We start from the raw sequence: 22,959 nt of genomic DNA, 5'->3' as shown, positions 1-22,959 counted from the left end.
ATTAGTAGATGATAATATTATAATGTTATAAAATTAATATATAAAATAAAATTATATTTATTAAAAATAAAGTAAAATATATCAGAACTTATGAAAGAATAATCATTGATAAATAAAAAGAAGAAAAGAAATAAAGATAGACGATTTTATAAAAAGCTTGTAAAAGTAATGGTCAATTTTAAAAAAATTTAATAAATTATTATATTTAAAGGGTAAAATTGGTATATTGAAATGTGAACACACAAAAAAAAATCATTTTATATATTATCATAATAGATAATTACATCGTTATTTTAAAATTTGAAAATCAAAATATATTAAAATTTAAAAAATAACTTTCGTCATCCAAGTTTTGGGTTCAATCCTTTAATTTTTCTTTAATGGGTTTTACGCCAAATAGTTTCATTTTGAATTGGGTGATCTTAACATTTATCGAATATAGAATTTAGATGAGGAACACATAAAACAATGATTTAGTTTGATAGGTTTTATTTAGTTGCAAAAATATAATGCAAGAAAATGACATTGAATTGTGGACGAGGAATGAAGATACTAGACAAACAAAACCAAAGTGGGTCTTAGGTTGACACATTATGCAGAACAACTGTGACATGTTTTACTCACCTCACTCTGCACTTCACACATTCAAATTTCACAGTACCACTGAGTGTGATAACCCTCCCACATGCTTGTGCTGCTTTTTTATTTTCATCACTCATTATTTTCTTGACCTTTTAAAAAGTAGCAACCATTTCATTCTCACTAACATTTGAGTAAATATTTTTGTATAAAGTTTTTTTATACTAAGATTTTTATAGGAATTGTCAATGTATAATAATAAATTATATTTTTTAGGTTGTTTAAACTATTTCATTATTGTTATTTCCCCGAGAGTCGTTGAATAGTGAGGTGCGTGGTTATCGCAATCAAACTCGGAGGAAAGTGTTTTGATTTATTGCAATAAATAAAAGGTCATCACCACCTCTTTAAAGATCTCCACGTTATGCATTTTTTATTTATTTTATTTCACAATAATTAAAATTAACACCAATTCTGGTTGTTCTGATTCAATCCATTATAAACTTAGCTTTATTCAGGGAAATCCATTTTTTAATTCATGATTAAAACATTTTTTATCCGTGAATAATGCGACGAATATTTAATTAGAGTAACATTTTTCTGTTATTAATATATTTAAACTTGTTTAATAATGTATAAATATACATATGAAGAAATTCAGTACCAGAAAAGTATCAAAGGTAAATTTTGTAAGTAAGCAACAATAAGTTTTGCAGAAGAGAATAATATTGTGTTTACTTGAAAAAAAAAATCATCGGAATAATCATACTTCACATTTATCTGTTGCTTAGTACAGCTATATTATTCTCGTTGAAAAATACAGCAATATTATTCTACGTTGAAAAATACAGCAACATTAGTCTTAATTTTGAAATATATTATTAATGCGAATACTAAATATTAAAAAGTAAAACTAAAACAGTGATAATCGCAACATACCATGCATACAAATAATTATTTAAATATTTAAAAAATAATAATTCGTGTTAACAATTACTTGTCAATTAATATAACATTTTAACGTTTCCAATTGACGAGTGGTTTTATTATAGATAATTAATAATACACCAATAAAAAACAATGGCTTAAAATTATTTTTGACTGCTATTATTTCATATAATATGTGACTTTAATTCTTATAAAATTTTAATCATAGTTTTACTTTAAAAATTTTATAAAGTTAAATAATTTTGGTTAAATATCGAAGTATAAATAATCGTTAAAAGCCATTACCATATTAATCCGACTCTGGTTATTCAAAATACTGGACAATAGAGAGAAGATAAAGAAAGAAACAACATTGAGAATTAAGAAGCAGGAGTTAATTTAATAACTAAATAAGTCAGGGTTTACGTTTTCGATTTTGATGCAAGTTAAATAAAGTTTAAAAAAGAAACACGTAACAATGGTGGGAACTAGGAAGTGTCAGTGTTAGGGAGCAAGTCAGAAAAACTAGCAAGGAAGTGCTGAGTCATTGACAGAAGGACTTCGCAGGTTTCTCGTGAGTCCTCACAGTAGAATCTGCCCCTTAGTTGCCGATTAAAGTCACTGTGTTCAACTTCATCGCTTTCTTCTCCATTGCCACATTTCTCTCTAACTTCTATTTTCTGCCCTCCCAGGCCCCACCTTCGTTTTCCTTCAACCAACTCTCTCAATTGGAAAAGTGGGTTCTCTAAAAAATCTGATTTTTTTGGGGCCCTTTTTCACTTGAATCTCCGCAGTTTTTGATTCCTCAACTTATGGTGCAAATTGTCTGAAAAGTTTGGTGCTTTATCAAAGTGATTTAGCTCCTCTGTTCCTTCCCTCGCACAAACAGTGTAGTCCAATTTTCATTGAGCAGAAAGGTACTACCAATCACCAAATCCAGAAAGGTTTCTGTTTCCGTCGTTCAATGGAGTCAAGTCGTGCAACCCTGGGTGGCATTCTGGCTAAAGTTAGTGAGGGAACTGGAAGAAACAGGAGAAGTGGGTTCTGGGGTGAGAGTACAAGGGGAAGTGGGAACACAAGGTTTTTGAGTGTTCAATCATGCAAAACTTCACGAACCAGTAAGAATCTTAGAAACTCCAAGCCTCGTGGAGTTGCACGTGCTGTTCTCACATCAGACATCAACGAAGATTCCGTGGTAAATCAACAAATGCACACACATCATGTATTGAAAGAAAAATTTTATTCACTTTGGTGTGTCTCTGATTGTTTTAATAAGCATTCAGTTTCAACGCTTAACCGCAGTTCTTCCTTTTAGGCATATCAGAGGGTGCCCACTTTTGAGACCCCCGAAGTGAACCCAAAAAGCGTGGCTTCTATAATTTTGGGTGGAGGTGCAGGAACTCGTCTCTTTCCTCTTACTGGCAGAAGAGCCAAACCAGCGGTATAATGTGATTTTCAGTTGGAATTTTGTTGGTAACGGTTGCTTTGCTATGATTGCAAATCCTTTATGCAAAGTTTCTTGGTTTGAATGAGATTCTCAGGTTCCAATTGGTGGGTGTTATAGACTCATAGATATCCCCATGAGCAACTGCATCAATAGTGGCATCAGAAAAATATTCATTTTGACGCAGTTTAACTCTTTTTCTCTCAACCGCCACCTGTCCCGGACATACAGCTTTGGAAATGGCATGAATTTTGGAGACGGTTTTGTGGAGGTAGGTTGCTGTTATGTTTGAAAAGAAGTTTTGATTTCAGAACTTAGTAGATGTTGTATGAGAAACTGATTGCTGGGTGGTATGAAATTGTTTGAGAAAATGGTTTTTAGAACCAGAAAGTGGTAACAGAACCAAACAAGATCCTTATTTTTCTTCTGGAAAGTGTTTTTTTTTTTTTTTTTTTGCGATAAGTTTTGTTAAGAATTGATTTGTAATTATATGTGAACAGGTCTTGGCTGCTACTCAGACGCCTGGAGAGGCAGGGAAGAAATGGTTCCAGGGAACAGCTGATGCTGTTAGGCAATTTATTTGGGTTTTTGAGGTAAAAACATATGATATGATGTTGTGTATTTTCTAAAAATCCTATTTTGATATATGGAGTAGTGAATATGGTTCTGCATGATTTTGCAGGATGCCAAGAACAAGAATGTGGAGCATATATTGATACTTTCTGGGGATCATCTTTACCGGATGGACTATATGGACTTTGTACAGGTATAAATGGTATAAAGTTTGATCTAACATTACAAATGATAACATTTATAGTTTTCTGAAACTAATAATGATTTTGATGGGACTATGATTGCAGAGACACGTTGACACGAATGCTGATATCACAGTTTCATGTGTTCCCATGGATGACAGGTATCTCTACGTGAAAATCTGCATGATTTGATTTCTTACAATAAAGGAACTTCACCTTATTCACAAGAACTAAACATTCACTGAAAAAAATGATATCAGTTTTTTTATCTTGAGTTGAGTTTGAAGTTGATCAGCGTTAATTCTCTTGTAGCCGGGCATCAGATTATGGACTGATGAAAATTGATAAAACCGGACGAATTGTACAGTTTGCAGAAAAGCCAAAGGGATCAGATCTAAAGGCTATGGTACACCGATAGTATCTTGATTCCAAAGTCTTAAACACATACCTTTTATTTGAGTAATTGAGATTTTGATTTAGTTATTAATAAATTGTCAATAACTGCAGCGTGTTGACACTACTCTTCTAGGGTTATCGCCACAAGAAGCAGAAAAACATCCTTATATTGCATCCATGGGTGTCTACGTGTTTAGAACTGAAACTCTGCTGCAACTATTAAGATGGAAATGTTCTTCATTCAATGACTTTGGATCTGAAATTATCCCATCTGCTGTGAGCGAGCACAATGTCCAGGTGAGAGGGAATTTCTCGTTGTTGTTCTTTTTTTAAAATCTTTGAATGCTAACAAAGTAATCTCTTCTGGTTTAGCAGTAACCAGCCAATTTTCTCTTTCTTTTTTGCATCTCAGGCATATTTGTTCAATGACTACTGGGAAGATATTGGAACTATAAAGTCCTTCTTTGATGCAAACCTTGCCCTAACAGAACAGGTTACTTCAAATAGCCCATAATTTTTTTAATGGCTATACACTTTTGGTAACTTTTCACAATTTAGAAGCATTAATTGTTTATTCTTTAGAATCTTGCTGATATAATAGAAGACTTGATTATAGTTTTGATAAAATGTGATTTTTACTATTGAATAAGTTTTCATTGAAAAGGGAAAGTGTAGTAATCCAATAATTAGTTATTTATGGTATTACTTGCAGCCTCCTAAATTTGAGTTTTATGATCCAAAGACACCTTTCTTCACTTCCCCAAGATTCCTCCCCCCCACTAAAGTAGAAAAATGCAAGGTATGACAGTCAACTATTACTAAGTTGCTTTGTGAGATTGGACTCTGCTGAACATGACTCTGTTGATTTAATGGGTTGGTTTCATAGATTGTGGATGCAATTATTTCTCACGGTTGCTTCTTGAGGGAGTGTAGCGTTCAGCACTCTATTGTGGGAGTGCGCTCACGTTTAGAATCTGGTGTGGAGCTTCAGGTAAACAATAATCTGTACTGCATTTTCACTCTAAGTCGTAGGAATCAATTTTTAACATCCCTAACACAATTCCACCTTTTTATCTTCTGTTTTGGATCATCAGTGATAAATGCTTTATACCTTGGATTTTGTTGTCCAGGATACCATGATGATGGGTGCTGATTACTATCAGACCGAGTCAGAAATTGCATCTTTGCTGGCAGAAGGAAAGGTTCCAATCGGTGTTGGGGAAAATACAAAAATCAGGTGCGTTTGATTGAGTCTCGTGAAGAGTTTCCTCTTATCTGTATTCTACAACATTCAAACCATAATAGTGTTTCTTTTTAAGGAATTGCATAATCGACAAGAATGCCAAGATAGGAAGAAATGTGATCATTGCAAATGCAGATGTGAGTAGTGTTTGAACACGTTGCTTTCAGAAATTTCTGCAATAGACTTACGTACTGATATAAATCCATTGATTTCTCAGGGTGTTGAAGAAGCTGATAGGGCCAAGGAAGGATTCTACATAAGGTCTGGCATCACGATTACACTGAAAAATGCAACCATTAAAGATGGAACAGTTATATGAAGCATTCAACAGGCCTCTTTGTAATAGTAGTCTAGAAATAAATACATTCACTCGAGGACATACCCCTTGATGAAACGCATGCTTGTACATTACTAAGTTTCTTTCCATATATCTCAATAAATGATAGTCATGCCCATAACACTTGTAGGACACATCTCTTGTAATACTTTAACGAAAATTACTAGCCACTCTGCACTCTACAATTATTAGGACACTCCATCCTCACACAATTAAGTTACAAAGTTGCTAACTTTCTCTCTTTCTCTATATTATATATAGATTTTTGTGGTTAAGACATATAACTTAGTTTCCACCGTTAGCACCAACATGCCATTGGGAGCCTCTGATTTCCTTAGCTCTGTTCCACTTCTCAATGTTTCTGAGTCTGGCGTACATCTTGCGAATGTGGTTTAGTTTTTGAGACTGTTGAGCGATCAAAGTAGCCGTTGAGGGGCTTTCATCTAAGACAACCTCGTAACCATCTCGAAAAGAATCCATTCCTTGAGCTAGAAGCTGCCAAAACAAGCCACCAACAGCAGCACCACCACTACTCGCGGATGAGTATATTGCTGAATAAACCGTGTTGAATAACCGATCCCTTGGCGCTGAGTTGCCACCGAAGCTCTTTGTGGAAATGCCGAACTCCGCAAAGATAACTGGCTTGTGAAGAGTGTTCTGCGCATCTTGGATGTGCTCATCCACCCACCGCTCTAAGAATGAGATTTGCTCTTCATAACCTGAACTCGATAGCCTGCAAAGTAAACACAACCCATTCAACTTCATCATCGACAAATGTTAATCGTTAGAACTTTTTCACTGTATTCCTTGAGCCTCGTAACCTGAGTTCATAATCCCTATCACCATCTGTTCCGAACTTTTTCACTGTGCTAACCTTATTTTAGAATTTGTCATATAACAATTTTGTTGATCGAAATGTTCTCAAAAGTGAGGAATTGAAGTAAAAAGTCTAACCATTGGTCTGGGTAGGAGTGCACTGTTGCGAAATCAATGCCGGGGATTTGGTTGTTTGCAATGAAATCGGTTCCAACATTGAAGTTTGGATTGGACTGAGTCTTTGACTGGCCGTAGAAACCCTCCAAACCAGCTTCCAGCAAGTGGTTTCCATCAATGGATTTCAGGTAAGATGCCATCTCAGAAATCCAACCCTGTCAAAATGAATAGTTCTTAAAAATTAAAATTACGTAAAAGATGATTTAACATATATTCCATTTCTCCAAGTAAATGATATGTAAATTTATAAATTTTGAAGCAATACACTACACATGTGCTAAAATAAACAAGAATATTAACATGCAATCCATGTTCAAGAACTTCACTAGATGGAATTATGCATTTACCTGAACTGTTTTTCCTGATTGATCAGAAGGGCACCTAATCTCATTCATAAGTTCCCAAGCCATTATAGTTGGGTCGTCTTTGTATGCAATTCCAGTGATGCTATTACGTCTTGTAAGTACAGCCTGTAAAACACTCACATAAAATAAACTCTAATGTTACATCTCTTTTTTCACTAGTGTAACCAATTCTATACACAAGTCATTCATTCTACACGTTAAGCGCAATTTTAGGAATGAAGAATATTAAAAATAACCCTCACTTTCCAACACAAATAAGAAAACTTTAATGCTTTTATTTATAAACATTTTTTTTAAATTATAAAAAGGTAAATAATGGAAGACTTTTTTTTTAGGTGAAGGTGTAACTTGCGAGCATGAATTCTCGGTAAGATTTTTTATTGCTATGAACTAAACCCATTAAAAAAATTTACAACAAAATCAATAGTGTTGGACTCAGTTGTCCAAATATGCGGTTGAGATTAAACGTAGAATCTTTAGGACAACAATACGTCGTTTAACGACAATAATTTGTCTTTAACTCTTTCAAAATCAAGGAAAAAAACATGATTGATAACACTTTAAAGAAAACACAACAAACCACATATTTCACAATCTTCGTTTTTTTTTGTTCCCCTGTGTAGATGACAAATTATTCTCAGTCATTACTTTCTATCTCGATCTACACAGCACCCATCCTATTTTGTTGAAGCTTGTTCTATCAACAAGGATAACATTAACGAAAAAAAAGGAATAAAAAAATAATTTACCTTGATGTGGTTTTTGTAGAATCCCTTGGCCACAGGATTTGTGAAAAAATCATCTTCAGAATTTATGGACTGTCCCTGACTCCTTGCCCATTCTACGTACTGTTTCTTGCCACCCATGTTCTCATAGTTGTTCACCAAACTCAGAACCAGCTTGATCCCGTATTTTCTTGCTTCCGCTATTGCGAAATCCAATCCCTTTCATTTTCAATCCAAGAAAAACAGAGTCAACAAATGAGAAATATCACAACATGTATACATACATGGATGAAGTCTTGTCTGGTAGAATATGATTAATATTCATTGAAAAGTGAGAGACTAACCTGGAAAACTTGTTCATCGTAGGATCCAGGAGAGTATTGCAAGGGCTTGTAGCCACCATCACTGAAAGCCCAAGTTCTGGCCATGTTGAGTCCATGATTTGAAGCCTGTTGAAAGGCTGAAGAGACTTTGTTTCTCTGAGAAGGATCAGAGGCAATGTACATAAGCCAATAAGCATTGAAGCCATTAGCATAGAAGGGGCTTCCGTTCAGTATAAGTTGCACTCCTCTTGTTTTCACAAACCCACCACCACCATCATCTGCTTCTACATGGAGCACCTTACTCTGCTCCACGCTAACACACACAACAAAGAAAACCAGAAGCAACCCACGCAGCACCGCCATTCTCTCAACTTCACTCACTCTCGCTTTTCCCTGCCTTCTCGATGTGGGCTTTTAAATGCCTAGATTCCGTCCTTGTTTGTGGGGTAAGTTAGGGAAGTTATTAAAATAAAAATAAGTAGTGTGATTTTGTTAATCTCAAAAAGTGTGGAACACTGGATGGGGATTGACATGCCATAAAAGCACAGAGTGATGGTGGTAACGTGGTGGTTGAAGTCGAACAAGACGAGACTGAAGAAGGAGTGGGCCTGGTGAGTGTGGAAGTGGAAGAAGAAGCACCACAAACCTTACGTGTCAGCGTCACTGTGGGTCCATCACCACAACCGTTGAAAAAGGACAAGATGTGTGGTTAAAATTACTTGCATGTGAAAACGTTGTTTTTTGTTTAGTTATTAAATAACTCATAGTTAAATCAATTAGGTAATAGATTTATTAATTTTACTGTAATTAAATTCAAGGTTATGTTATTCTTTCTTGTTAGTAAATTCCGTAGTTTAATTCTACTAGTAGTTGTTTTGGTGATATCGTGTTTCGACAAAAAGTAGAAAAATGAGAGGCGCAATTTACGGCGTAAATTGGAGTTGCAGTTGGAGTTGGTTGCCTTCTCCTCCTTGGCTAGCTTTCATTTTCGCACCGAAAGAAAAAACATTTTATGACATTGTCGTGTTCAGTAGTCGTTAAATTTAATGAGGCTAAATTACTTTTTCTTGTTTTATACAGAAATTGATATCTTTAATAAAAAGTTTCAATTTCCAACAAGTAATTTTTTGAAGAAAAAGTAAACTTATTTAACCTAATTTAATTCGATTTTATAAGCCATTGATTACGATAAATCCATTCCCAGAATATCTATTAATGGCGAAATATCAGGGCATGATTTCCTCACTGATGGATTGACCCGGAGTGCAAACAAGGAAAATATTCGAAAGTGCAATGAATGTAAGACCAAGTAAGTAACGCAAGGAATAAAGTAGCCAACAAAAAAAAACGATTATAGTAAAGAATATCATAAAATAAAATCCTAATGCTCTCTTTGTCGACACGAATCAGTTTCATAGTTCTTCACAGTAACACAATTAAATTAAAAGATTATAATTTAATATCAGGTATAAATATTGATTCCATGAATGTGATATGCATACCTCGTGGCATGTTTCTGTTTTGGGCCCACCTGATGAGTCCAGAAACTTTCCTTGCTTATTTTTTTTCTTAATTTTAATTTTAATTGTTATATATATAAAAGAAAGAAAAAAAAAAAAAACACCGACGCGCTTCAGAGATTGAGTAAGGTTAGGTCGTGTTTCCACAAATAGTGGTCAATGGATTTATAGCGTAACTTTATATTGATTGTTAGGTAAACAAATTTCGATTTCACTTGCTATTCTTTTCCTTTGGATTTGTACTTCTTATATATTTTATCAGTTCGTTTAATTTTAATAGAATCATCACGTGTCATGAAAATAACCTTACAAATTAAATAAGATCTTAATTTTTTAATTTTTAGCCTTTTTACTCACTCTCAATCTTCTTAAAAGTTTAGGGGATCAGAAAAATACGTGAAAATTGCTAATAATATGGTAAATTTATATTTATTATTCAAATACTAATAAAATGAAATTATACTGAATGGTTGATGTTTTTTCTAGGGTGTACGAAATGAATGTTTTATTGTGGTTGTGGATTTATGGTTTTGGAAAAGTAAAATAAATAAAAAACATAGATTATTCGTAGGATAACAGAACCCCACAAAGGTTTTCTAGGATTCGGTGTCTCCTTTTAAGTGTGCAAACTTTCTCCTACTGTTCCCTTTTCTTTTATGACTTTTCTCTTTCAAGTTACATCTTACTCAATTTTATAAATTAAAATTTGTTACATCCTATAATTTTATTATATTTCTAGATAAATCTCTCATATCCATTTCATATTGAATTTGGAATTTTTTTTATTACATTCTTTAAATATACTGATATATAATGAGTTTGATATTTCAAAATATTTTTTATATATTAAGAGTTATATATTTTAAAATTATAGTAAAAAGAAAGCACAGAAAAACTAAAAATTGAAAAAAAAAACAAACAAACCGATTTTTATCCTATTTCACAAATTATCATCCTCCTTTAACTATTTATGTCGGTGTCATTCTTTATATTCTATTTGAGAAGTTAGAATTTATTAGGAAATTCATTTTCTTAAAAAATCGTTTATCCACCTTCTGAATGTGTAATTTGTAAAAGAAATTAAAATATTTTAAAAATATTGTTTATTTTCACAATTGTCAATATTTTTTACATCAAGCAGAAAAAACAAATCACTAACAGTATAATCGTGTGAATATTGTTAGAGTTTCATCAACTTATCTATAAAGTAAACACTTGTGACTTTGTATCCTTTTGACAATAGCATCTATCGATGATTAAATTCCTAATGTGTGAGTTAGCGTAAGTTTAATTTTTAAGAGAATAAACAAATAATTTAATTCTCAAATGTGTAAAGAATTAAAAATGTTTATAATATTATATTTACTCTTTGAGTTATCATTGAATTAGTTTTTAAAATTACATAAAAATACATGTGAATTGAATTGGGTAAAGATCCAAAAAACTTATCCCTATAGTTCACTAAAATAAATTAAAATTTAATTAGGTCATATTTTATACCTTTTTACTAGACTTAGTCTATCTCTAATATTAAGTTAACTCAATCGGTCATAAATTTTTATATTTTGTATTAAATTTTATAATTTTTGAACATATTTAATAATTTTTTAATTATATATTTAATGTCTGAAAAATGAAATGATTTAATATTTTAAAAATAAATAGTTAATTAATAACACAATAAAGTAAATTAAATAATAATAATTATATTATTATTATTATTATATAATAACTAGCATATGATTTTTTAAATATTTGTGATATTATATTAGTAGGTGATAATATTATAATGTTATTAAGTTAATATATAAATTAAAATTATATTTATTAAAAATAAAGTGAAATATCTGATAACAGATCAAAGAATACCCATTGATAAATAAAGATGAAGAGAAGAAGCAGAGACATCCGATTTTATAAAAAACTTGTGAAAGTAACGGTCAATTTTAAAAAAATTAATAAATTATTATATTTAAAGGGTAAAATTAGTATTTTGAAATGTGAACACAAAAAGGAAAATCTCCTTTATATATTGTTATAGATAAAGTGAAATCAGAACATATGAAAGAATAATCATTGATAAATAAAGAATAAGAGAATAAGCAAAGACATCTGATTTTATAAAAAACTTGTCAAAGTAACGGTCAATTTTTAAAAATTTAATAAATTATTATATTTAAAGGGTAAAATTGGTATTTTGAAATGTGGACAAAAATAAAATTCTCTTTATATATTGTTATAGATTTAGTTATATTAGTTTCGGGTTTAACACACATTCTATAATTGAAACAGTGAAAAAAAAAAAGGCTAAATTAATTGATTTGAGTTTAACTCGCTGGCAAATAAAATTTAACTTAATTAAATTTAACCGGATTAAGTTGTCGTGTATTCAAGTTAGGGATGTAAAAAAAATTCGTACCCGCAGGTATTTGTGGATAAAACCCGCAACGGGTAAAAAACGGATATTAAAAATGGATACCTGCTACCCGCGGTACAATTATTTTTTATACCCACATTTTAATGGGGCGGGTACGCACTGGCGGAACTATGACGTGACAAGGGGGAGCCACGGCTCCACCATTTTTTTTTTGAATTTTTTTATATATATTTATATATTTTTTAAAATTATATTATATATTATGGAAAATTATAATAAAAGATAAAATAAAAAATTTTAATAGAGACATTAATTTATAAAAGAGATTAGGGTTTTTTGTTGACTATAAGACCTTTCCATCATGTAAATTATCATGAAAGTCTGTGGAGATAAATACAAAGGTTGGGAAATAGAGATTGGAAACACATAGATTGAGATTCATGTATACATTCTTGCATGATCTATCACAAATCAAGGTTAGTATCTTATTATGATTTATGTATGTTAGTTTATGATTCTTTTTAGGATATTTCTTCCAAATTAAGTTTATCCCAAATTAATATAACCCCTAATTATGATTTTAGGGATTCTTTTATGAAATTGGTATGAACCCTAATTATAATTTTTCCTAAATTATTATAATCCTTAATTATGAAATTTAGGGATTTTGTGTTTTTCGCTACCTATGGTATTTTTTTTTTAAGTTTTGAATTTATACAGTATTGCTTATTTAATTAAAGTAGTATGAGTTTTGTTATGTTTTGCATTGTGATAATTGTGATTTGTGAATATAAATTTTATTTTTTCTAAATAGGTAAGAGGTGATAAATTTATATTAGAAAGATTATGATAAAAAGTAAAAAAATTGATTCCTTTTTTTCAAAGAGAAAGGTTTGTGATGAAGATGAAAAAGAAATGTATTTACGTTAACTAAGCTTGAGAAATTTAATAAGAACCAAGAATTTAAGACAATATAAAACAAATCTCTAAAGTTATCAGAGTTACATATAATGAATTTAACAATTCAATAGAACGTGATATGGAAAAAATGACATCAAATTTGACAATACCACCAAATCAAATTGATGAGATACGAATGTCTTATCTAAAATGGTATTCATGAATTGGTATCATGATATAATAGCGAATGATAGTAATATTTTTTTGAATTCTACTATTATATGTGTTTGTTATAAGGTTTTTCTTCTAAAAGAAATTATATATAACAAATCTAATTTGCCCCCCCCTACAATTTTAGTCCAAGTTTCGCCACTGCGGGTACGGGTATCATAGTATTCGTACCCGTGGATATCCGTACCCGCTAAACTTACACATCTTGACATTCTCCTCTTTCCTTTCTTTGAGATTAGGCATATACATCAAACTTTATATAGACAATGACATTTATGATATGCTTGTTGTCAAATGATGGAATTAAAATAAAAATACTTGGCATGTGGCAATTGAGGTTTATTATTTGCTTATTTTGTTTATTTTTCAGGAACCAATATAAGAAAGTGATTTTGTTGATCAAAACACTAATTAAAGAATTTCCATTGTGTTAAACGTCATTTTATATTTACTTTTACAATTATTTGGACTTGTATCAACTTGAGTTTATTTGAACTTTATTTAAAATTTATGACAATGATGGATTTTATTTTATTTTATTTGAATTTTTTATAATTAAATATTTATTTTTTAAATATTTTTGCAAATATCTGCGGGTACCCGTGGATGTGAAAAAAATAGATGGATACCTGCACAATGGATACCCGACGAATATGGATACAGGTACGGGACATATATTTATCCAGCGGGTAGGATACGGGGGAGCTACTACCCGTACCCTACCCGCCCCGTTGACATCGCTAATTCAGGTTAGGTTATTTTATGTAATGGTTATTCATTGCAATAAACACTTATAATTTTAATAACAAAATAATATAATATACATAAATATATAATGACAAAACTTTTACATATTTAATGATTAAAATAATTAATCTCATTCAAAAAGTGAACTAAAACATTAACAGATTAATTTCCTCACTTGTATCTAATAATATTGTTACCATCAACGAGTTGGTACTTTTTCTGCTTTTTAGGTCCACGATTACATTACGAAGACAACGATGCTGAAGATATATTTTTACTCTGTTAAGGATTAAACCTGAACTAGGCTTCATTGAATTAAGAAAATGGAAAACAAAATTTAAAAATAATAAAATCACGTTTAGCAGTCCAAATTCCTTAATTAAGTCTTCAAACCTAAATTGTAAATGGGATGGCAAAGATGTTATGGTGGTTAAGGAAGGACTAATGTCCCACAATAAGGACACCGACTAATTGTATTCTTAAGGAGGGGCTAACACGGAAGAAGCATTATTAAATACAAATATTTTCATAATTCCCTACATATACTATAAAAGATTTTTAGGTCCACCACATCACATGCCTCAATTTGGAGCCTCTAATACAATATCGTGAGATATTTTTCTTTTGGTAAAAAAAAATGTTTGAGATTAAATAGGGTTAAATTCCAAGTTGGCATATCCTAGGACTCTATTAAGCCCAAAATCATGCCTGTGTTTTAGAAGGGGGTTTCTCCCTCCACCTCCAATGATTTCTCCTGTACCCCCAAAACTTATCTTAATTCCGTCTTTGCCCATGGTTAAAAAATGAGTTATTATTTTTTACTGCACTGCACCCCCAAATACCCCGTGACTCACCGCACTGCACCCCCAAAAGCAGATTCCCTGCTCTGCACCCTGCCCTTGCCCTTGGAATCTTTGACCTAGGTTTTTTTTAATGTGCAGAGGCCTCCATCCTCCACACCTCTTCTCCCTGTTCTGTCTCTTCTCCCACACACACAACACAGTACCCACACGTCCTCCCTCTTCTCCCCCTTCTCTCTCTTCTCCCACACACACAACACAGCACCCACCCACGTCCTCCCTCTTGTCCCCGACGCCATCTTTTTCTCTTCTCCACACACCATTCTTGTCCCCAGACAACCGCGTTTCATCTGTTCCCGCCGCTTTTACATTTTTGACGGTAGTTTCTCCATTTTTGACGGTACGTTTCTCCATTTTTTCACGTATTTTGATTTTAATTGATTTTAGTTGTAGGTTTGAATGTGTACATCTTCGCTTTTTTGTGTTAAACCTGCTTCAGAAATAGTTTGGAAGGTGTGTTGTGTTGATGTCTGAGTATTTGAGACATGGTTTATGAGTTTTTTTTTTCTTTGTTTTGGGAAACGGATTATGGAACCCGTTTCCCCTATTTTTTTTTTTTTTTTACAAAACGGATTGTGGAATCCGTTTGGGATTTCTTTATTTTTTTTAGGAAACGGATTGTGTAATCCGTTTCCTTTTATTTTTTTTTAAAAGCGGATTGTGAAATTTGGTTTTTTTTTTTTTTTGAAAACGGATTGTGTAATTCGTTTCCTTTTTTTATTTTTTTTTAAAAAACGGATTGTGAAATCCGTTTGGTGTTTTTTTTTATTTTTTTTTTGGAAATGGATTGTGTAATCCGTTTCCTATTTTTTTTTTTTAAAAAACGGATTGTGAAATCCGTTTGGTGTTTTTTATTTTTTATTTTGGAAACGGAATGTGTAATTCGTTTGTTATTTTTTTTTATTTTTTTTTAAAAACGGATTCTGAAATCCGTTTGGTTTTTAATTTTTTTTTTTAAAAAAAAATGGATTGTGAAATCCGTTTGGTTTTTTTTTTTTTTAGAAACGGATTATGTAATCCGTTCCTTTTTTTTTTCACTTTGAGCTTATATGTTTCAATTATGGTGTGTGTAACCATGTCCACCAGTGGCATTGTTCTGGTAGGGTGGAAAAGGCCAGTCTTGATATGGTCTTGACTCTTGAGTCAATTCGTTTTCTAACCAAGTTGATTAAGAGTCAAATTGGATAAACTTAAAACGCCTATAGAAGAAGAAAATAAATTTAGTTAAGGAGGTAAAATGAATCAAACTTTTCTCGTAAGTTAAAATTGCAGTAATACATCTCTACTTTTTTAGAAGCCTCCTCATTTAGTTTCTTCATTAGTTGGGATACATCAATTGATTTTTACTAAAAAGAGAAGTTTGATTCATTTTACATTCCTGGTACTTTCTTTTTATTTCTTTCTTTTAAGTGTTTGTTGAGAATATTATCCAAATGAGCTTTTTATGTAAGTTGCACGCCACGTCCGACTTTTAGAAGCTGAATGAATTATGCCTTCTGCAGGTATTGAATCAGTGTACCAGTGGGAGGGAAAGGTATAGCTTCAATATCTCCATTGACATTGAATGCAGTTTGATGAGTACTAATTTTTTTAATCGGTGTTTGAATACTAAATTACTTACAGTAACATAAACTTGTTTAAAATGTTTTCATCTTAACATTAGAAGTTTTTATTTTCTAGCATGCATTAAAGCTCACCTGAACTTGTTTAAAAAAATTTATTTGAAGGTATTGTTGTAAATTGATTATTTTAGAGTTGTCTTGCAATCTCTAAAGCATGCACTTTGACCCAGACGTGATCACTTCACTATGGTTAATGTGTAAAATATAGGACACTGTTGCTGCATACACAGGTAGAAAGGGGATTGAGAGGGAGAGAAACCCAAATGAAATGAAATATGAGTTGTAAAAGAAGATATTAAACGATAATATTTGTATATTCAACTTTTTCCTGTGATAATGAGTCTCACAAAATGTTAAGAGACGTTCTTTTGCAATGAATCTCACAAAGAAAAGTGAAATTATTCTAAGAAACGTATACACCTTCTAAATGACTTGCTAAGTTTTACATGTTTTTCTATGATAACAAACCTCTCAAAAATAATAGAGGCGCTACTTTCAATATTTTATATTATATTTCAGGATGACTTTTGTAGAAGTAAAACTTCAATATTAATGATAACATGTCTCCATTCATATTAAGGTGTTGACTCAAGTTTTTGAGTTGCATGGAGATGTCAGTTCAAGTGTGAAAGAGTTGGCACTTTTTTTAATTAGATACTCATGGTTTGTTCTGTTGGGTGGGGAAAAGAATGGAGAGGAAATGAAACACAGATAATGATTTTCTTTCTTCTATTTGGTTGACAAGAAAGTAGAAAGAAAAGGAGATTTGCAAATTTTTTTATGAAACGGATTACATAATCCGTTTTACAATTTTTTTAGGAAACGGATTACAGAATCCGTTTCACAGTGTATGAAACGGATTATGTACTCCGTTTCCAGTAAATTATGATTTTTTTGGTCAAATGGATTTTCTAGTTTATGAAAGGGAAAACACAAGCAAACAGAAACTCCTAACAAGCTGGTAAGATGGTAAGAAGGCTAACCTGGAACGCACAACCAACTTCTTTCAAAGAACCACTGATACAACCTTCAATAACACAATGCAATGCAAAAGTAAAGATATGAAGAAAATAAACATCATTCCTTAAAAAAAAAGTGATACAAACCAGAGGGACCACCACCACAAGGAACGAATGGACCACGGAATGAATGAAGGACAGAAAAGGACCACGGAGAAGAGAATGAGAGCAACTGGAATGAAGAACGAACGCGAAAAGAGAAAAATACTAAGAGAGTCAACTTTTGGGGGTGCAGGAGGTTGGTGACCCAGTAAATGAAATTTACTGCGTCCCAACGAATTTCACCCACTCTTATAAATGAGGGTATAACGGTCTTTTTTGGGGGTACAGAAGAAGTCTTGGAGGTGCAGGGAGAAGGCGCCGTTTTAGAAATGGATCGTCCCATTTGAACCAGGCCCATTGGAACCAGCCTGCTATAGGGTCCAATTAACGAGAGATAACAGATTATCGGATAAATTTGATTTTTTTAATTGATTTTTTTCACTATTGTTATTCAAATTTTGTATATTTTTTTATTTCTCTAGTCTTTATTTATATATATATATATATATATATATATATATATTTAATTGAGTAGGAATGTAAAATGTAAAGTGATTTGTCATTCTTACGTGTATTAATAGTGATAACATGTAGATTTTTTTGGACACTCTAGGTAATAATAGTAAGGTGGATGTTACTGGAAGCATGACGATATTGATAATAGTGTTTTATCCTTTACATTAAAGTTGTTTATGACAACTATCTCTTAGTCATTATATGTGATATTGTAAAAATTATTTGAAGTATGATGTTATTGTTATACAATTCATTTTCATTCAAAATCAATAAAATTTATTCATTGCTTTATATCAATCATGATATGATTTTATATTAACTACAAAATTTTAATTTTTTAACGTGTAAGGATGAGTACATAATATAACTAAATAGTATAAAAATTATATCATTCAATAAAAAAATATAAATACTCAAATGTCAAAATCTACTATTTTTCAATGATGTAGTAATTAATTAGATTATATAATTATCACTTGGGTGAGTGATATGTTGTCCTATTATCCCATCACCTTAGGTATAGTTATCGTCACATAGTTTTACATATTAATCGACAAAGCTTAAAAGTAATGAATTTAATTTAAAAATATAATTTTATGAAGTATTCAATAAATTATAAAAATTTATTACGGACAGAAAGATTTTAAATTAATTAATGAATAAAAACTTCTAAATTTGTACTTATCCATATTAGAATATTGAACGATTTTACTTTCAAATTAACTTATAATTTTTTATTAAATAATTCATCCCAATTTTATTATTAATATATATATATATATATATATATATATGGTTTTAACAATGACAAAATAAATATACTTTAATTTTTGGATTTTATTATTAAAAAAATTATTTTAGAATTTTATTTTTTATTTTATCATTGCTAATAAATGGAACAATAATTTGTTGAAGGTTTAAGACAAAAGTATGTAAAATTAAATATAAAGATAAAATATAATTAGACAATATTATCACTGCGGCTAATAGAAGAAAACTCTTTGATAAAATTTTCATATAGATTCAATAAAATTTTTATAAATTCTACTCCTATTTACTCAGAAGAAAAAAAAGTAAAAAACAAAAATAATTGTTACAAAAAAAACCTTAATATACATTTATTTTGTAAAAACTCTAACTTTTGTAAAAATTCAAACTTTTAACTTATGCATGCATTAGTTTTATTTTACATTTTTTTTATTAATTATCTATGTTAAAAGTACCTAAGGAGAAGACTATTAAATCAGAATTATTTGAACTTGTTTTATTATACTGGTAAATAGCAAGGTGATATGAAAAAAAAAAAAAAACACATAGAGGGAGGAACTTTTTATAATTACCCAGTATATAAAGGCAAAGGAAAAGAATGTCCAGTGTGTGTAAGTAAAGAGTGTGTAATTGGTAGGCCTAGGAAGTATCAGAAAATGGCTGTGATCCCGTGTCACTGTTACCGTATCGTCGCATCAGACAAACCCTACCTCTCCGGTCACAATCTCCGCCGTCGCTCTCCTTTCCCCTCCTCCATTTCATTCCGCCGTCGAATATCGTGCGTCGCCTCTCCCGCAGTCACTCGTAAGTCCACTCTACTCTTCTTTTTCCATTTCCGATTTTAATCTCTTTCACATTCTCACTCAATCTTCACTTTTCAACCTCCACACCATATAATTCTCATTTCACATTCAATTTGCATCGAATTAGGGTTTAAGAAATGTTGATGCCTTGCATGTCATTTATAAGAACATATTGATGGTTGACACTGATTTTCAACTTTTGTTTGTGGTTTTGAGGAGTTGCTAGCAGGTTACTGGCTTCTCACTTTGGTTCTTCTGTTTTGCAGAGAAAGTTGCGTTGAAAGATTTTCTTCACATAGATGATTTTGATAAGGACACTATTTTGAAGATGCTGGATCGGGCCATTGAGGTAAAGGCGTTGCTGAAATCAGGGGACAGGTCCTTTCGACCTTTCGAGGGGAAAACCATGTCGATGATATTTACAAAGCCGTCCATGAGAACGAGGGTTTCGTTCGAGACTGGCTTTTCATTGCTAGGCGGGCATGCCATATACTTAGGACCTAATGATATCCAAATGGGCAAGCGAGAGGAGACTCGTGACATTGCTCGTGTTCTGTGTCGCTACAATGACATCATTATGGCTCGTGTTTTTGCCCATCAGGTATGCTTGTGACTTGTAAGTGTGAGTTACTTATAGTTGATTTTGTTATTGAGCTGCGGTTAATCCTGTTTGTGGTTAGTTTTCCCCATTTTCTGAATTAACAAATTAAATATTCAACGGGACCTGCATGAAGTGGTAGAATGAAAGTGATTTGTCTTTCTTAGGGATGGGGCGTGTGTGGTCGCAATGTTCCTCTGATTTCAAAACCAACATTGAGGAATTCAATAAACTTGATTTGGATGAATTATGTTAATTTCAATTCATAAATAGGTGAAGAAAAAGGAGAAGCTATACCTTGTACTGAGATGTTGTTAGTTGCATTAATAGAGCAATTTATGCCGACTTTTGGGATAGAGAGTAATTCACCCGGTGTTTTTGATGATGTTATTAATTCTTGAGCTCCACTGGGATTTGTTGTATTGCATAAAATTGCAAAGAAAAAGCGTGATTACAAATCCCTGCCAGGATCATTGCCATTGCTTGTGGTAGACAAGAATTCCTAGTAAATTTTTCCACCAGTTCAATAACTCGAACGAGGAAATGAGTGATGGAAGCTATGATACTTGTATGATGCTTACTGAAGAATGATATCTGCCTCTACTATGTGTTCCGTGCCATTGGTAATTTGTAGTGATGGATTACACGTAATGCTAACAGAAGATCTTGAGATGAATTAACAGTATCTAACAGGAGTATTTTTCACTAGTTTTCATGTCTCTTACCAATTTAGCAAGCTTAGTTCACAACGAAAGAACCTGCTTTGCGATTGTGGGCATTGTGATGTTGTTGGGCTGGGAAGAATTTTTATCTGCTACGAAGATTGTGATCAATCATTCTGTTTTTGTAAAAAAAATTGTAGGACATACTTGATCTTGCAAAATATGCAACTGTGCCAGTCATCAATGGGTTGACGGACTACAACCATCCCTGCCAGATAATGGCTGATGCCCTTACTATGATTGAACACATTGGTCGGTTTGAAGGTACCAAGGTCAGGTTATGTTACTTGTTTTTGAAGAATTTGCTTCTTCCAAATTATTGGTGGCATTATCAAGGGATTAGGTGTCTGACCATATTCTGCAATGCACATGTCAGGTTGTCTACGTTGGAGATGGAAATAATATTGTTCACTCATGGCTGTTGATGGCATCTGTGATTCCATTTCACTTTGTTTGTGCCTGTCCGAAAGGATTTGAACCTGATGCAAAAACAGTTGAGAAGGCAAGGAAGGCTGGAATCAGCAAAATCGAGATAACTAATGACCCCAAAGAAGCTGTTAAAGGAGCTGATGTTGTGTATTCAGATGTCTGGGCCAGCATGGGGCAAAAGGAAGAAGCTGAACATCGGCGCCAAGTGTTTAAAGAATTTCAGGTACTTCACATGATATTTCCTGCATTATTTTCTTTCAGCCACCTAATCAAATGGTTAGGGCAGAAACCATAGGTCACATTAAAAATAAAGATTTTATTATTTGACAGCGGTATGTCGTGTTGGAATGTTGTCAGAATTGGACTTAGACCAGCTGGTCAGACTGGAAACTGGACCAAACCAGTCCAGTATAATTTTGAAAACCGGTCTCGTATAGAACCTTTGTAAAACTGTGGTTAAAGCTGTTCATAATTGGGTAAACCCGGGCGTAACTGGTTCACTTTCGTTTGTAGGAAAAATCAATATTACGATGATCGACAGTTTCATTAATTATATTATTTGTTTCTATTTTTATTTTTGTTTAACGTTGTTTAACATTTTACATTAACAATTATAATGTTTGATTATTACCAGTTCAAAACTATAGATAAAGCCTTGAATCTCGAATTAATCCCTTCACTGGTTCAATTTTAAAAACTTGATGTATAAAATGTGCTGTATTGTTATGGCTTTACTTTGGTTTTGTTACTTTTGACTTGATATGGCAATTGTGTTGTGCAGGTAAACAAAGATCTGATGGAAATTGCTGGTTCAAAGGCATTTTTCATGCATTGCTTACCAGCAGAAAGAGGGGTGGAGGTGACTGACGAAGTTATTGAAGCTCCAAATTCAATAGTCTTCCCACAAGCTGAGAACCGAATGCATGCACAAAATGCCATAATGCTTCATGTACTCGGCAAGTAGAAAAATTAGCTAGCGAACACCTACTGCAACAGTTAGTTTTGGTTTTCAGCAGTATGTTCGGTCTATTATTAACTTCGGAATTTTGACTTGCTTCGGTATTATCTACTAGCACTTTAAAAACTGGTAAATCGTAATAAAATGGTAACAGTATCGAGTTTATTTTTCTCTTATGCTCTAAATATCGTTCTTTTTTGAGATTTAATTCCTTTGAAGTTAAAAGAGTGCGCTAGGTCCGGTACAAGTTTAGTTATCGATTACAAATAGAACTTTGAAAATTTATTCTGTATTACAAAATAAAAATTATAATTTTCACATTAAAATTCTTTTTTTACAGTCATATTGAGGTTCTTTTACCCATTTTAATTAAATATTTTAATATTTTCTTTTAATCCAACATTTTATACACTGCTTTTGCATTTAATAAAAAATCTTTCTCAATCATTTTATTATTTTCTTTTGTCTTTATTTATATAAGCGGTTTTTTTTACTTTTTATCTCATTGTCTTTATGTATGAAAATAAATTGTTACCAGTTAGAAACGATAAAAGTGATTGTGAATTATTTATAAATGTTTTGTTATAATTTAACCGTGGTATTGTTTTAAAATATTCATTGTCTATTTGGTTTAGGGAACCACCATTGGTATTTTATTAAAAGTTTTATTTATATAAATACTTGTTTTACATAGTTACAGCTAAAATTTAATTTGATAAAGTAAATTATTAACTTTTTTAATCATACGTTATTACTTTTG

General features: G+C 31.9%; 3 protein-coding genes across 3 annotated transcripts; 2 read left to right on the top strand and 1 right to left on the bottom strand.

The window, feature by feature from the left end:
- Positions 1 to 1,977: 1,977 nt before the first annotated feature.
- LOC114163013 (glucose-1-phosphate adenylyltransferase large subunit 1) lies at positions 1,978 to 5,802 on the top strand. Its single transcript, XM_028047056.1, has 14 exons — positions 1,978 to 2,701; positions 2,822 to 2,947; positions 3,048 to 3,221; positions 3,451 to 3,543; positions 3,633 to 3,716; positions 3,811 to 3,866; positions 4,018 to 4,111; positions 4,213 to 4,398; positions 4,514 to 4,594; positions 4,814 to 4,900; positions 4,988 to 5,092; positions 5,232 to 5,338; positions 5,421 to 5,481; positions 5,562 to 5,802. Exons 1-14 carry the CDS (start codon positions 2,471 to 2,473, stop codon positions 5,661 to 5,663), a joined length of 1,587 nt encoding a protein of 528 aa, XP_027902857.1. The 5' UTR covers positions 1,978 to 2,470; the 3' UTR covers positions 5,664 to 5,802.
- LOC114163014 (mannan endo-1,4-beta-mannosidase 7-like) lies at positions 5,730 to 8,682 on the bottom strand. Its single transcript, XM_028047057.1, has 5 exons — positions 8,109 to 8,682; positions 7,789 to 7,983; positions 7,022 to 7,144; positions 6,636 to 6,829; positions 5,730 to 6,414 (listed from the first exon to the last, which is right to left on the bottom strand). Exons 1-5 carry the CDS (start codon positions 8,448 to 8,450, stop codon positions 5,967 to 5,969), a joined length of 1,302 nt encoding a protein of 433 aa, XP_027902858.1. The 5' UTR covers positions 8,451 to 8,682; the 3' UTR covers positions 5,730 to 5,966.
- A 10,591-nt stretch (positions 8,683 to 19,273) lies between these two features.
- LOC114195980 (ornithine carbamoyltransferase, chloroplastic) lies at positions 19,274 to 22,375 on the top strand. The gene is made up of 5 exons (XM_028086439.1): positions 19,274 to 19,493; positions 19,759 to 20,093; positions 20,953 to 21,084; positions 21,189 to 21,464; positions 22,023 to 22,375. The coding sequence occupies exons 1-5, from the start codon at positions 19,346 to 19,348 to the stop codon at positions 22,203 to 22,205; spliced, it is 1,074 nt and encodes a 357-aa protein (XP_027942240.1). The 5' UTR covers positions 19,274 to 19,345; the 3' UTR covers positions 22,206 to 22,375.
- The last annotated feature ends 584 nt before the right edge of the window (positions 22,376 to 22,959 follow it).

The sequence above is a fragment of the Vigna unguiculata genome, chromosome 9 (assembly GCF_004118075.2).
Source record: "Vigna unguiculata cultivar IT97K-499-35 chromosome 9, ASM411807v1, whole genome shotgun sequence".
NCBI lineage: Eukaryota > Viridiplantae > Streptophyta > Magnoliopsida > Fabales > Fabaceae > Vigna > Vigna unguiculata.
Note: the sequence above shows the minus strand (reverse complement) of the source record. Positions and strands in the feature narration are given on the sequence as shown.